Source organism: Urocitellus parryii, chromosome 3 (assembly GCF_045843805.1).
Source record: "Urocitellus parryii isolate mUroPar1 chromosome 3, mUroPar1.hap1, whole genome shotgun sequence".
Taxonomy (NCBI): Eukaryota; Metazoa; Chordata; class Mammalia; order Rodentia; family Sciuridae; genus Urocitellus; species Urocitellus parryii.
This window is the reverse complement of record NC_135533.1, coordinates 14,359,066-14,374,720: the sequence shown is the minus strand read 5'-3', so window position 1 is coordinate 14,374,720 and position 15,655 is coordinate 14,359,066. Positions and strand designations below refer to the sequence as shown.

At 49.1% G+C, this 15,655-nt stretch overlaps 1 protein-coding gene across 1 annotated transcript in view; it reads left to right on the top strand.

Moving 5' to 3' along the window:
• Positions 1-279: 279 nt before the first annotated feature.
• Tbxas1 (thromboxane A synthase 1) overlaps positions 280-15,655 on the top strand; it is a 153,788-nt gene continuing 138,412 nt past the window's right edge. The window contains exon 1 of the mRNA XM_026405397.2: positions 280-536. Within this exon, the coding sequence (XP_026261182.1) occupies positions 445-536 (92 nt within the window). The 5' untranslated portion in view covers positions 280-444. The remainder of the gene's footprint in view (positions 537-15,655) is intronic.

The following is a 15,655-nucleotide window of genomic DNA, read 5'->3' as shown; positions in this document are numbered from 1 at the left end:
ATAATCTTCTGACCCGCATCTTCACTTGATCGTCGTGAACGTGTAGAGATGCGGATTTTGGAGGAGAGGCCTTCTTGGAGGACGGTGTGTGGGAGTCGCCGTCTATGGCTGCCCCCATCTCGTTTCTCAGCCAACATGGGACCGTCCGTCTGCTCTGGCTTCCCAAGGAAGTGAACATAAATGTTTGTTGACAGTAGAGTCATCAAAGAAGACCAAGTTGCTGAATCATTGCCTTACCCTCCACCCTTTGTTTTCCCCTCCTCTTCCTTCCTCTTTATTAAGAGGCTCTCTGAGACAGAGCACACTTGGGGGACCCACTGGCCAGGCGTGTTTGGGGTGCCTGTTTGCTCCTCCTCCACCTGAAGCTCAGGGCTCCCGTCAGAGCAGAGACATCCACCCCCCGTCTTTTGCCTGGAGGACCGCCCTCTCTGGGGTCTCCGAGGAATGATGGAAGCCTGGGGATTTCTGAAACTGGAAGCGAGTGGCCCCCTGGTGACGGTGGCCCTGCTGGTGGCTCTCTTGGCCCTCCTGAAATGGTAAGTGCGAGCCAACCCCAGGGACTGGCGCCTGGTGCGGGGTGGGGTCTGTGGGAGTGTGCTTTTCTTCTCTCCTCATCTAGAGGGAGTTGAGTATTAACACAGCTTCGGAATTAAAAGCAAACAGGCAGGTTAATCTTTTGCTAAAATGCATGAGATTGAAGTGTCAGGAAACACTGGTGATTCAGTGGCTGGGAACGCCACACATGATTAAGTTTGAAAGAGATGGAAAAAGAAACAAATTGGAAAGGCATTCGATTTGGGGAGAAGTCTATCCTCATACCCTGTCTTTATCTTCTCACCTCGAGTCTCCACAATCTTCTCTGTTGGATTTAGAGCAGATTCCGCCTCTTGGTTCCTGTTACAGTAAAAACAGAAAAGACAGGGAATCTGTTTGGCAAATGTGGGCCACTTTGTGGACCACTTTGTGGACTTAGGGAGAAAGTGGTAGAGCTGATTTCCTAATATCTAATAGAAGGGAATGAATTCCAATGAACATGTTCAGCTCCCTGAAAGAATCTTGAACTTGAACTACCGGTTGCTCCCCTGTGGTCTTGTTAATTCAACCACAGATTTTCTGAAGCCTGGATCTGTGATGTCTGGAGATGGAAGATCTCACAATATGCTACATCCGTGCATATCCACTCTGTCAGTTACATATATTAGAGTTACCCTCTCAGTAGAAAGCACCTGGATTTAGGTGGCTCTGGGTTTTGAGGGGGAAAGTGGAAAAAATAATGGAGTTTGAACAGAATTTTGATTTATGTTTCCGGTGGTAATAAAGCCACCTGTAGATTAATAACGGAGAAAGCACTTTGAAAAGCATCAAGCATTATGCAAATGTGAGGTATTATTCTTTTGGAATTTGCATAGCTGAAAGTAGAAGTCACGTTTGATGTTTCTATGATGATGAAATGATTTCTTGGAAATGGGTTCTGAAGCCTGGCTTCAGTTCCAGTGCCGTTTTGCTTTTTAACTGGTTTAATTATCTTTTGAACTTTTCTATCTGTAGCTTATCTGGCATTGAAACCAGCCACATGCAAATCCAAGAGCAAATGGTTAGGCCTGGCCCCTCATCCCCAAGAATCCAGCTCAGCATGTTTCTGTGCTTAGCACAGCCGGATACACAAGGCATGGCATGCAGTAGGTGCATAGTAGATGTTGGCTATCATAATTACCCCCTATGAAACCTAAAATGTCTTGGGGCTAGGGGAATAGCTCAGTGGCAGAGTGCCTGCCTAGCAGGTGTGAGATCCTGGGCTCCATCCCCAGAGGCACCCCCTCCCATCTTTAGTGGTGTAGGTGTATAAGTTATTTTTAATTTCTTGCTAAATGTGTTTATTGATATTAGTTTTTCATCAATAGCTATTCTCTGTGGTTGTCAGACTCTGTTCCACCTGAGTCCTCCGGGTGGTCTCGGTGTTTATATTGTACCCTTTTCTCCACTTCACGGTGCCTTTTTCTTTCTGTCTGCGTGACTCCCAGCTCTGTGCCTGCCGTACAGTATGGCCTCAATAGATGTCTGGTGGGAGGATGACTGGATGGCATAGATTAACGTGGCTGCTGTGATCACGCAAAGGGGCCTGTGTCCCGGCTGATAAGCTGCGGTAACAGGGTGTTTACAATCGGCTCCCAGCAGCTACTCACGGACCCCACGCGGCTCAGCCAGGCAGCTGTGCGTGTGTAATCTATTCTCAGGGCCAAATTAATAACTGGGTTCAAAGACGCAGAGATTAAGAGAGCGGCTCGAAGCCCGGTTGGTGAATAGGAAGTGAGAGCTGGCTTCCATTTGTTATCACCCAGATATTTATTGACCTGTTAATGTGTGCCAGGCAAGGTGGGAGGTCCCCGGGCAAGGTCAGGGAACAGGAGGTCCGGGTCAGATGCCCAAGGCAGGGGAGACATGGAGGCTCTGAGGTGACCTCGATGTCTGGAGAGGTCCGTGCTGAAGGGGAGGGGGCTTTTGGAGAGCGCCCCTGGCTCTGGGGCTCTTGGGTCCACCCCTTGATGCAGCACAAAGGTCACCGTCCTTGGGCTCTCCACGTTCCTCTTCCAGACAGCATTCCAGGAGGCCACCAGGCAGAGCTGCGTGCCATGGCCTCCTGGCTTGGAGTGTGTGTCCCCTGCTCTTTCCTTCAAGGCTAACTTGAGAGCTTTTCCCTGGGGACGCATTTCCTGTTTCCCAAGGGCACTTAGAAACCCCTCCTCAGCACGGCTTTTATCAGATTCCTGGTCCCATCTCTTCCCCTCACAATGCTTGGCACATAGTTGGCACCTAGTGAATGCTGGCTGAGGGCCCCTTCCTGCCCCTGGTCTCTGCCGGTGCTTTCTTCCTCTGGTCTTCTGTTGGCCTCTGCAGTTCCATATGGATCTCAAATCTCTCGCCACATGACTCACCCGCTTTCTGAAAGCCCAGTGTGTTGCAGTGTGAGCCAACTTGCTGTCGGCTTTTCTAACTGTCGCAGACGGCCTCTCACCTTGTAGCACACAGACCCTGCCATGGACTTCGTAAACCTTAATGATTAATTGTATGCATGGATATGGGAAGAAGACAAAATAAGTTCATTTCAATGAAAAAGAGACTGTTATAAACTAGGTGGGCCATATTTTGATATTCCCCCCGCCCATCTCGATTACCTTTGATGCCATTTTTCAATGAGGATGGTCTAAATTGATAGATGGATGGCAGAGCGAGGGACCTGGGGTGTCAGGTGGTCAGGGATGCTCCACTGGGGCTGGGGATGGATCTGGGGATGTAGATTATGTTAGCTAGAAGGACATGAAGCGCATGCTAAGTGATTGACATTCCAGGTAAAATATCTTTTTTTAAAACACAATTTTTTAAAAAATATTTATTTTTTAGTTTTAGGTGGACATAATATCTTTTATTTTATATTTATGTGGTGCTGAGGCTCAAACCCAGTGCCCCATGCATGCTAGGTGAGCACTCTACCACTAAGCCACAACCCCAGCCCGCCAGGTAAAATATTTTAAAACTCATTTTCCAGCTGTGCTGTAGCTCAGCGGCAGAGCACTTGCCTGGAATGCCTGAGACCTTGGCTTTGATTCCCAGCACCAGGATAAAACACAAAACAAACAAACAAAAGAAATCCTCCCATTTTTCTGTATAAAATGATTTGAAATTCTTACTCCAAGAAATAAGTTGCATGACTTGAATTTTGCTCAAGGCAACCTTAAGTACTAGTGTGTTTAAACTTTCAAAGCAATGCCTAAGAACTGGCAGCTGGATTCCTGTAGGGAGGAGAAAGATTTCTTTATTCTTTAAGAAAGGGTATAAGGAAATAGCCCAAATATTAATAGTAGGTTTCTTTCAGTTGATTTTTTTTCTTAGTCTTTCTGCATCTTTCGTATTTTTTTTAAATGAGTATGCATACTTCGGAAAGAACAAGTAATTTTACTAAAGAATGGGAAATTGTTCCTTTCTAGTGATAAAGAGGAAAGCAGCATCTTGCTTTGGGCATGGAGTTCTGGGGATGTAGGTTTCACATTTTCTACCAGGGGAGTAGAATGTCCAGGGAACTTGGAGTAACAGGGCATTTTGGCTGACAAGGCTGTGAGCCAGGCAGCGTAGCAGTCTAAGCAGCTAGAGGAGGGGAAGAGCTGTCTCAGAAAGGTAGAAGGGCTTTTGGTGCCAGGCTGCATTTGAAGTTCAGGTACCAAGACCCAGAGGTACAAATTGTTAAAGTGGGAATCAGTACAGTAGCACTCCGTTCAAGCTTCTTCTAAGACACGTTTAAGTTGAAACATGAATGGGGATGATTAAGACTTAAGATGGGGCTGGGGTTACAGCTCAGTGGTTGCCTAGAATGTGTGAGGCACTGGGTTTGATCCTCAGCATCACATAAAAACAAATAAATTAATTAATTAAATGAAGGTATTGTGTCCATCTACAACTAAAAATATATTTTTAAAAGAAGACTTAACATGGTCACAGAAAAGTCCACCGCTAGAGCTAGAAGTTTCTCTCTCAGAAGACAGCTTGCTCTATCTGAGGGAGAACTGGATTCCAATTCCAGACCCACAGAGACTCCTTGGCTCATTTAGAAGAAACCACTGGGGTGGCGGTGTATGGGAGCCACATGAGAAAGCGTTTAGGGACAGTGCCCTTCATGTCTGTGGATCTGCATTGCTGGGTTCGACCAAACACAGACTGAAATATTTGGAAAAAAAATCCTAGAAAACTCCACAGAGCAAAACTTGAATTGGCCTCGTACCCAGCGTCCCACTGAAGCCACCAGAATGAGTGACGAGTGGACGAACCCTGCCACACTTTCCCACATCCACGCCTGGATCTCTGTCCTTCACTGGTGCTCTGTGTAGTTGGTCTGTTCAGCTGCGCTGAACACGGACAGGCATCTCCCCATCTCTTTCCTGTCTCGGTACAGCATAACAACCATCTGCACGGCACTGTCACTGCACAGGGTCCTGGAAGTAACCAGAGACATTACATTAAAGTGTAGGACAGGGTGTGCGAAAGTCATGTGCAAATACCTCCCTGTTTTACATGAGGACCATGAGCATCCTTGGGTTTGGGAGTCCTGGTACCAAAGCCCTGTGGATACCAAGGGACGACTGAGTTCTCTGGTCCAATCAGAGGTGGAGGGGAGCCGTGTCCAGTCTTGGAATGTGGGAACTTGCAGACCAAATGTGGCTGAAACCTTCCTCATTCTATTCCTCAAGATGTTGGGCGCATCAGGTGTTCACATGGGCCATTCTTGGAGATTCACAGCAGGTCGAAGGCCCTGAGAGTCTCTGCAGTAAAGAAACCTGTTTAATGTTGGTGAACCACACTTATGGGGGGAGGGGCAAACAGGACCAGGTGGACATCCCTGGAAAGAGAGGGCAGACGTGTTTGTGGCCTGCCGGGAAGGAAGGGGCTACTAAACAGAGGAGGGAAACATTAAAATGACACTTTTGCAGACTCTGAGCTTCCAAGGGTTGGTGTCTTGTGAACTTTAGGACCAGGAATGGATGAAGGCTAGAGGTAGAAGTAGGGCCAATGGGTGGGACTGGCTCCAAGTTCCACATCAGAGAAAAAGAGAAAGTACAGCTGTCCAGCCAGGTGGCTGGGATATGCCTTGGCAGGTTGTCAATGTCCCTCCACGTCCCTCAGGAATGTCACCAAAGCACTTGCTGTGTAATATGGGAAGTTGTCACAAATGACAATGGAACCTTCATGATCTAGACTGGGTGACATCTGTGCTGGTTGTGACTCCTGTAGCACAGGCAGGTCTGTGCTGAAGCCAGCAGTGGCTCACGCAAAGGCAGTTAGATGTGACCAAGGGATCCATGAATGACTGCTCCTTCTTCTGCCCCGGTTCCCTAGTCTCCTCGGTGACAGGTCCTGGGGTGGGCAGGGTGTCCTGCAGCTGGTAACGTCCCTGGAACCAACCCTCATGTAGGACTCATTTCCCCCCCTCTAGCTCTAGCCCTTGGTCCTTCCTGTGTCCCCAGCCAGTGGGGCATGACTTTGGGAAGGGTCTTAGGCTGGGGCTTGGAATGCAGGTGGCAGAGGAGAGGAACATTTTAGGTAGGGAAGTTTCCTAGGCAAAGCAACATTAGGATTTGTGACATTTGGTGGAACAAAACATTAAGTGTGTGAATAATGGACACAGTTTAGAAATTCATTTTAATGGACACAGTTTAGAAATCCATTTTAAAGGCTGTGGATAATTCCCAGTGCCTCCCAGCACCTAGAGAAAGATGCGTGTTATTTCCCCTTTTTTATTTTTATTTTTATTTTTTTGTATTTTTGCCTAGGATAGGCTGGGTACTTTGGTTTAATAACTCAGTGATGAGCTTGGAGATAAAATCGAGCCTGCTTATGGAAACTAGGTCTGCACTTCCTCCAGGACCATTTCCACCGAATATTGTTTTTTGTTTTCTCTCTTTTAAATAGTTATACACCACATCCCTGTCCTTCTCTTCGCTTTATTGATTTTCCAGAGCCAGAGAACGAGGTGCGACTATAAAGTAACGTGACTGATTATTTTAGCATACACACCAGAACTTATACAGCCAAATGAATTTCGTGACCTTCAAAGGCATCCTCCTGATGGCTGAACCCTCCCTGCAGACTCGGCCACTATCGGAGGACTCAGCCTCAGGACTTTCCCCAGAGGGCGGTGCCTGGTGTCTAGGTGTGTCTCGTGGTGACACATCTTGGTTGAGAGGAGGTTGAGTTTTTAAAACAGCCTGATTTCGGGCAAGTAAGTGATTAAACCAGGTAATGTGATTTGCAATCCAAAATGAAATGTGATCATAAAACAAATGAGACTTCTGGTTGTTTGTTCCAGAGGGGGACGCGCCCTCTGGAAGCTGGCAGACTCTGTTGAAGGGCCACGTTCATTGGGCTCCTGTGTTGTTTTCTGTTTCATTTTGTTCATTTGTTTTGTTTAAGAAAACAGCAGCCATACTCTCACGACTTAGGGTCATAGATGCTCTCATCCAGTAAGGAGTTCAGATTTCTGGTACCATCTATTCTTTGAGCAGAAATGGAAGAAGAATCTCCTTTGTCGCATAAGCAAAGCAACCCGTCAGGTTTACGTTTGTCCGTTACTGAGCTGCTTGAGAGCATGGGTGGTGCATCTTTCCCTGGGAGGAAGTGGTTTTCCTAGGAATCAAGATGTTGGATGACCCACAAATGCCATGGGGACAAACCTAATAGGCTGTCACCTGCCGTTGAAGGTGTGCCTTTGGGAACCTCAGTAGCATTAGAGGGACTTGTCTCTGCTTGCAGGAATAACGTGCATCTGGACATGGGGATGAGACTTTGGGGATGGAGGGACGAGGAAGATGCCTACACTGCTGTTGATGGGTGCTTCAATTATTAAGCACCACCTTGTTCCTGGTGTGTCAGAAATAGGTGATGTCTCGCAGCTTCCTAGAGGCTGGGCTAAGGAGGCAGGTGGACAGATTCTGCAGCTCCCAGGAGCCCTCAGCTTTATTGGGTTGTCTTCAGCCTCAACACAGAGTCACACAGGGTCACCGTACACCTCCTGTGTGTGCTTGCAAAGGTGTGATTCACTTCCGTGGACTGCCAATTCCTGAACACGGTTCCAGAAAGAGGACCACATTTTTCCCCAAAAAAATATCTGCAAAAATTACATCAGAGACAGTCCACAAAAACAAGCCAGCCTCTAATAGTGGCTTCTACCAAAATCCTGTCTTCCCAAGCACTGCATGTAGACACCCTGGGGGGAGCCAGTGTCCTGCCCCCAAACCAGCAGCCACCTCCACATTCTCACTAGGTCCTCCCGCCTCTGCCCTCCCACCTGTGCACCATGCTCCGCTCTCCCCACGTCACACGCACACAGCCTGTGCTGCCCGAACACTTCCTGTCTCCCTAATTCCAGCTCCTCTTTCCCCTGACATCACTTTGCTGGTGAAAATCTCTGCCATCAGGCCAGCCCCCAGTATCATTGGTTCTACTGTCCCAACCACAGTGTGTATGTAAGTAGCGATTGATTGGTTCCCCCATCTTAATTATTCCAAGTCAACCTGATTGGAAGCCCTTAGGACTCTCTGTCTCTGCCTTAGCACTCACTACATTATTTTCTTGTGTATTCACCTGCCTATATGCCCCTAAGGGCAGAGCCTGAATCTTAAGACCTTGCGTGCCTGTTCATAGTAGCTGCTCAATAAATGATCATGACCATGATCATACCACAAGTAATGGAGATAGCAACACTGCTTCCAAATGATGATGGTTACAACGTGTGTGCGCACAGGTGTGCATGTGTGTGTTTGCACATGTGGGGGAGGGTAGGATCCATCTCTCTCCAACTTGTACTTTTGGCTCCTGGAGGAATGCCTTGCACTTGCGTTATTGAGAGAATAAATAAATTCTTTCTTAGTTCATGCACTCATTGATACCAGAGTCCTTCTGGGCTGTGTGCTGGTCTACTTCACTGACCGGCTGAGGATAACATTCTCATGAATCCAGGTAGATAAAGGGATTGTCACATTAGACACTGCAAATCAAGACTGCAAAGAAGGGACACAGCCATTCAGCAGATGTGGTATGTTGGGGTTCACAGAGCACTCAGGGTCTGAGGGTGGCATCTTACTACCAGCAGATGTGGGATCCCCCGGGGGCAGCTGAGGACACTCTCCCCCTTGACTGTCCTGCTGAACTGCAGTCCTCATAGGTCAAAGCAGCAGCATCTAAGTTTTCACCAATAGCCGCTGTTTCTATTACCTTCCCCACAGGTCCTGGGTTCTGTGTCCCAACCACAATGTGTGTGTGTAAGTAACGATTGACTGATCCCCCATCTTAATTATTCCAAGGCAAGCTGATGGGAAGCTCTGCCAATGAGAAGGGCTGATCAATGAGATAACCAGCACGAGAGTACCAGGTCATCATCCCACTCCACAGCAAAGAGACTTGACATCTGAGCTCACCTGCACCTCTCCCTGTCAACAAATGCACAGTTTACATTAGGCTCTCCAAGATGTGCAAAACCTCCTGCGGCCTTCCCACCTCCCAAATCAATAGGCAACCGAGGCCCCCAGGCTGGAACGCACCGAAAGGGAGTAGACAGCTGTACCCTTCAGGTTTTTAACAGTCTCTGTACACAAGAGTGGGCAGAGCATCACCTCCTGGTCATTGGAAGTTTCTGGAAGTGATTTCCACTGATTGTGGAAATCAGCCAGGGACAGACACGCTGCTTCTGCTCTGGGACCTTGGGCGAGTCGTCCACCCTTGCTGGCTAGTTTCCTAAGAGAGGACCGGGAGGACCCACTTCTGGGCAGAGGCATGGGTTTCCGCCCAGTCAGGTCTTCAAGAACACCCCGGACTGGAAATCGCCCCAACTGGTTTCCCCGCCTCCTGTCTTGTGTTCCTCGAGTTTGTCCCGCCTCTGATGACAGAGATAGCCCCCTGGGAGCCCCATGCTCCTCTGCATGAAAACCTCCCCCTGGTCTTCCTGGCTCCGCCCACAGGGCTCTTTCTGGCCTCATCCTGTCCCCTCTGTGGCCCATCTCTTCTCATTTCTCACCTGGCCCCTGGCCCTTGGTGCTCACGACTCCTCCACCCAGCACTGCTTGCCCCTGATTTCCTTCCCTCTATGGGGATATCTGCCCCTTTGCTCAGGGGGCTGTCCCAGGCGCCTCTTTTGCACCCCAGGCTCTTGCCTCACGCACCTGCCACCCTGTCTCCCCCTGACCACTGACCTGGCCTCATTGGCAGGCAAGCTTCCCAGGGGCAGGGCTGGTCTTCCTCACCTTCAGCCTAAGGGCCTGCATGGCGCCTGCGTGCCTGACACACCTCTGTCTGGCAATCATCATCCGATGATTTGGTCAAGCAAACGGAGCGAAAGAGGCCGACTCTCGGACTTCGTGTGGCGTGTGCTTGGAGTGTGTGGATGCTCAGGGCACGTGAGCTGTTCTTGGCCACCGTGAATGTCCTCGCAGAGCATTTCCAGTTGGTCCTGACTGCAGCCCCCGGGCGACCAGCTACCACCCTCACTTGTTAGACTGCAGAATTCACTGCCTTGAGATTCAGATCTTAATAAAAGATCTTGTCTTTCTAGTTCAGGCTGGACTGGGCTGAGGGTTGAAGTTCACTTCTGTGATATTTGCAAAGGAAAGGATCGCAACACATAATCATAGTGCAAAGTGACAGCTGAACCTATTTAGGAAAATGGGCTGCTCTCAAGCTCTCCAGCAGCTGGCCAGCTCAACTCCGCTCGGCAACCCCTTTCCCCACTCCATAACGGTCCAGAGCTCGGGGTTGCAATCAGAGCTCCTGGGGTCACATTCTGCCTGGCCCTGTGCACCACAAGCAAGCTAGGTAAGGTCGCTGTATCTCACTCTCCCTTGTGTCACATAAGGATAATGACGGTATCCCTCCTGGCACGGGGGAGGATGGCATGTGCTGGATCGTGGATGGCCTTGGAGCAGTGGCTGGCACTGATCGTGTCCAGTCAGTGCTGGCTGTTAGTGTGACCTGGTGACTGCAGACGTACTCAATAGTCATCGTGTGGGCACTGGGCAGGTAGATCGTGGCTTTTATTTCTTGGTTTTTTAAACATCATTCTGATTTCTCACATGGTCCCCAGGGATGCATTGGGGTGGGAAAGCTAGGAGAGTTTCATTCCAAGCCACTGGCCTCCTTGGAGTTGCTCCTGAACTTCTACCACTAAGTGGATTTTGACCTTGGCAACCAAGATGAGGTTTATAAAATGCCTATGGGACTTGACAAGAAGAGGATGACACAGGGACCATTGGTCATGTGGCAGGGACTAGAGTCAGAATACAGCAGATTTATAGTGTTTGGGAAGGAGAGTGTTGGGGACACGGTGCCATTCCTTCCACAGAGGCCAGAGACACAGAGAGGTGTCAGCCACCTCCCTGAGTCTTACCACCTCCTGAATGGTGAAGCGGAGGTGCCCTCCCTTCCTCCTCTCCTTGAAAGCAAGTACGGGGACCCTGTGAGTGGCAAACCCGGCATTAACCTATATTGTCGTTAATTTATTGATGACCAGTTTTATTCCCCATGGCCTCTTAGTTGTAGGTGTTTAAAAGTTGAAGAAAATCTATTTTTTTCTTTAAAAACCTCTCTATAAATCAAACTTGGAACTCCATTCACTTTCCAGAAATTTTTAAAAAATCTCCATGTTGCCAGGTGCAGTGGCGCACGCCTGTAATCCCAGTGGCTGGGGAGGCTGAGGCAGAGGATTGTGAGTTCAAAACCAGCCTTAGCAATGGCGAGGCACTAAGCAACTCAGTGAGACCCCGTCTCTAAGTAAAATAAAACATAAAGCTGGGGATATGGCTCCGTGGTCTAGTGCCCCTGAGTTCAATCCCTGGTACCAAAAAAATGTTAAAAAATTCCATGTCAAAATTGACAGGTATCATCTTATTTAAATGACATGAGCCCTTTTCTCATTTGGTCTTCCTTTCATGACACCTGCCTTGCCCCTGGGTTTGAGAACTTGAAGTGTAAATGACATGTAGCAAATCAATGGGCGAATCCGGCCAAGCCGCGCTCCTCTCTCTCTGGGCCAGACATTTTGTTTCTGCTCGTCCTGGCCCAAGCCCCAAGCCCTGCTGCAGCATGCCCAACTGTGCCATTGCTGACGTTTCTCTGCAGGTTCAATTCTCTTCTGTCTTACGACAAACAAGTAAGTCGGGCAGCCAACCAAACAATCACCTCCTCTTCTTCTATCCTCAGCACTGGGAGTTGAACCCAGGGGCACTTTCCTACAGAGTTTTTCATTTTTTATGGAGACAGGGTCTTGCTAAGTTGCTGAGGCTGGGCTTGAACTTGCAATCCCCCTGCCTCAGCATCACAAGTCGCTGTGCCCGGCAGGCTGCCTCTCCTTTCTGTGTGCTCTATCCCACCCATCATTTCCTTCCTAGCAAGGTGGTTGAGAGAAGACCATATGCTTGCCACCTCCCATTTACCCTTCTGCTCTACATTGGGGCTTCTTCTCCATTTCCACTGAAATAACTCACTGCTGGTCACCACTAAGTCCCCAGTTCCTAACCTGGATTAATATTTCCCAATCCACTTTTCTTTAGTGTTTTGAAGTATTTGACTTTGGTGTGTTTAGTCCCTGTGGTTGTTGATTCTCTCTCATCACCATTAGTTGTGTAGCAGAAGAAAGATTGTTCTTCATTGATGATAATCCAACAGTCTCATTGTATAGATGCAAAAATGAAGGTCCAGAGAAGTTAAGTAAATGGACCTGTATTGGTCAGCTATTGCTACAATAATGCTGTGTAACAAACCACCCCAAACTCATTGGAAAATGTCAACATTTGTTTTTCCTGTGCTCCATGGGTTGCCTGGGGTAGCTCTGTTCCTAGGTAGCTCTGAACCCCACCCCAGGTTAAGGGTGGGGTTCAGATCAATGCCACATATTTTTAATATGGCCCAGACTAAAGAGGCTACTTAGGGCAGTAAGAAGGGGAAGCTATAGTTTGGACAAACCACAGGAATGCAAGAAATGTAAGCAGAAACACGATGTCTTTGGGGTTTCATCCCAGCAATGCCTTAAGGTCACTTCTACCCACTTCCACGGGCTAAGCCAGCCCAACATTGACAAGGTGGGAAAGAAGTCTGTCCTCATGGAGTAAGAGGTCTTGTAATGTTATGGAGCAAAGGACATGGGTGTAGACTTGGATACAGGGAAGACATGAGGAATCAGGGACAACAAAGCAATCTGCCACAGGCTCCAAGGTCACACATCTGGATTCTGACCCTCTGGCAAAGCAGAAAATGGCCACAAGTGAGAAGACAAGATAAAACAATCAAAGAAATTAAAATAAACACGAAACTTAAGACGAAGGGACCCTTGAAGTTTTATTATAAGTGAAAAAACTAACTCTGATAAAAAACATAGACATGGATGAGGAATTTGCCAGGAGAGACCCTGACCCAGGGGTCAGGGTGGGTCTTGGCTGTGAGGGGCTGAAGCAGGGTTCAGGACTCAGTGCAGGGCCCCAGTCAGATCTGGGTGGAGCCTGGGGATGTGCCTAGAAAATTTCTAGCCAAATAAGTGATAAAAGTCAGGGTTGACCGATGAAGGATCTGGAACATATTCTAGGAGGAGCAAAGGAGTGATTCAGGGGAGGCTCTGGGGAGGGCCGTGAGCCTCCAACCCCAGGCTGAAGAGGCAGTTTGAAGGCCAGAAGACCAGAGGAAACCTGGGCGCAGAAAACACAGCCTGCTCTCCAGGTCCTGAAATACAACAGCCTGGGGACAGCCTTGCAGCCCGAGAGCTGTATTGTTTAGGACAAATTCATTGTTCTGCGCTGGGCACTAAATTTATGGATGTCGTTCTGCCAAGAATTGGCTATGGCTGAAAACAAATAGCTCCAGAATTGTGTTAAATATTCTCACGGGTCCTGGAGCCCTACTGGGTTATTAAGGAAAAAAATATGTTCATTTTTTTGTCCTTCCAGAAAGTACCCCTTGGTGCTGGCTAGTGGTGAAAGAAGAAAGGGGAGTCTCCCCCTATCCGCTTGGCACACGGTGAACTTAACTTGGGGGTGAAAGATAAGAAGACACTCTGGTCACTCTTGCACATCGACGTCTCAGGCACGTTGCACCCTGTCCTCTAGGGAGTGGTGGAGAGGAGCAGGGAGGTGCTTTGGTGTCCAGGAGCAGGCACGGAGTCTTATTGCCTTTCCTCCTGTAGGAAGGGTGGGCTGACTAAGATGTAGATGAGTGAGCATCATAATAATGTGTAGCAAAAAAAAAAAAGAAAAAGAAAACAGAAAAACAAAGTAGGACTTTTGGAAAGGGCTGGGGGACAGTTTGGTAAGAGTGTCTCCTTTCACCAGAGGCGGCTCCCTCCTCCGGGTCCCTAGGGTGAAGGACGCTCCCTCCCCACCGATACACACCTGGGGGGCTATTCCCCTCGGGCCCTTTCTAGGGGCTGTGCCAGTTCGGGTGCTGGGTTGAACAGTGCCCCCCAAGTCCACGCCCACCAGAACCTCAGAATGTGACTCCACCAGGAAGCAGGGTCTCTGCGGATCTGAACAGGTGAACCCAAGGTCATACGACACAGGGTGGCCCCTAATCCCGTGCCTGGGGCCCTCATAAGAGGGAATCGGGATGCAAACGTGCGTTTGCGGAGGATGAAATGAAGATCTCGTCACAGGGGACATCGTGCCAAGATGGAGGCAGAGACTGGGGGGTGCCTCAATGAGCCGAGGGACACGCAGGGTGGCCGGCCCCTTCCAGAAGCTAGAGAGGGGCAAGGAAGGATCCTCCCTGGCGTCTTCACAGAAACGCGGCCTTGCTGTCACCTGGATTCCAGACGTCTGGCCTCCGGATGGTGGGAGAAGGGATTTCTGCTGTCCGAAGCCACCCAATTTGTGGAGTTTGTTTGAGGAGCCCCCAGAAACAAGTCCAGCCTCCTCAGCCTCAGGCAGGACGGATGAGGCCGAGGCCTGGCTTGAGGGTAAGGCCCTGGCCTGGGCTGTGGCCTGGCTGCCCACCGCCAGCCCAGGCCTGTGGTCAGACTCTAAGGCTCAGCATCCCCATCTGTCTAATGGGCCTAACAGGATGTTGGTGGAGATGAAAGGGCCCAATGTTCATAAAACGCTTTTGTAATTCTGTTTCATGAGTCAGCACCAGGCCTGATTCACGGCAAGGGCCCAGTAAATGTGAGCTGTCGTCACCCTTGCCGCTTTCCGAAGACTTTACATCCACTCTATCGACTCCAATTTGAAGTTTTCCTTGAATTTCTTTGACAGTGAAAGCAAAGTAAGCCCCATCCTTTCTCTCAGGATGGACATTGGCACGTGGGGATGACACGTGGCACAGAGTAAGCAACAAATACCTCCCAAAGAGTGGAACAGTCACATCTTGTCTGAGAATCTCATGGCAGGAGGAAATGGCTCAGAGGCATGACGAGGCTGAGTCACCCATTTGAAAAAATCCAAGGTGAAACTTCAGGAGGAGGATGTCATTTCATTGAATTTGTCCACACTGGGACACTGGTGATGCAGTAGCTAGCTACAAAATGTCCCCCGGTGATCCCTGCTCTGGAATCCACGGCCTCACAGAGTCTCCTCTCTCACGGTACCTGGGCTGGTCAGCAGAGGTGACAGTACATCACTTCCAGGATTAGGTTACGGAAGACTGAAGCATCTATCCCAGACCCTTGCACTCTCTACCTGGGATTGCTTGTTTGGGGGAGGAAGCCAGCTGAGCAGCCCTACAAATGCCCAGATGGTACAGCTTGCCCCCAGCTAAGTGGGTGAGCTTGGGCGTGGGTTGTTCAACATGACTATAACTAACCACCCAGTAATCTGCTTCCAGATTCCTGACTCTCAGATACTCTGAAGTTTAAGTCACTTAAGTCTGGGGTTCACTTGTTACACAGCACTAGCTAACTAATACAGGTGATGAGATACAAGTGGCTAGGGGGTTGGGATTAAGACAAAATTACAAAAATGGAAGGAATTTCAAGGTTCAAGGGGCAGAGAAGAGGCCAAACCCAGATGGGTTGGCCATGAGGAAGGGTCAGACAGGTTCTGTGGGTCTGAGCATTTGGTCCAGAGCCCAGAGTGGTGAGAGCCAGAACCAACCACCTTGATGAGCAACAGGAGTCAAGACTCAGTGATCTTGGGCTGGAGCT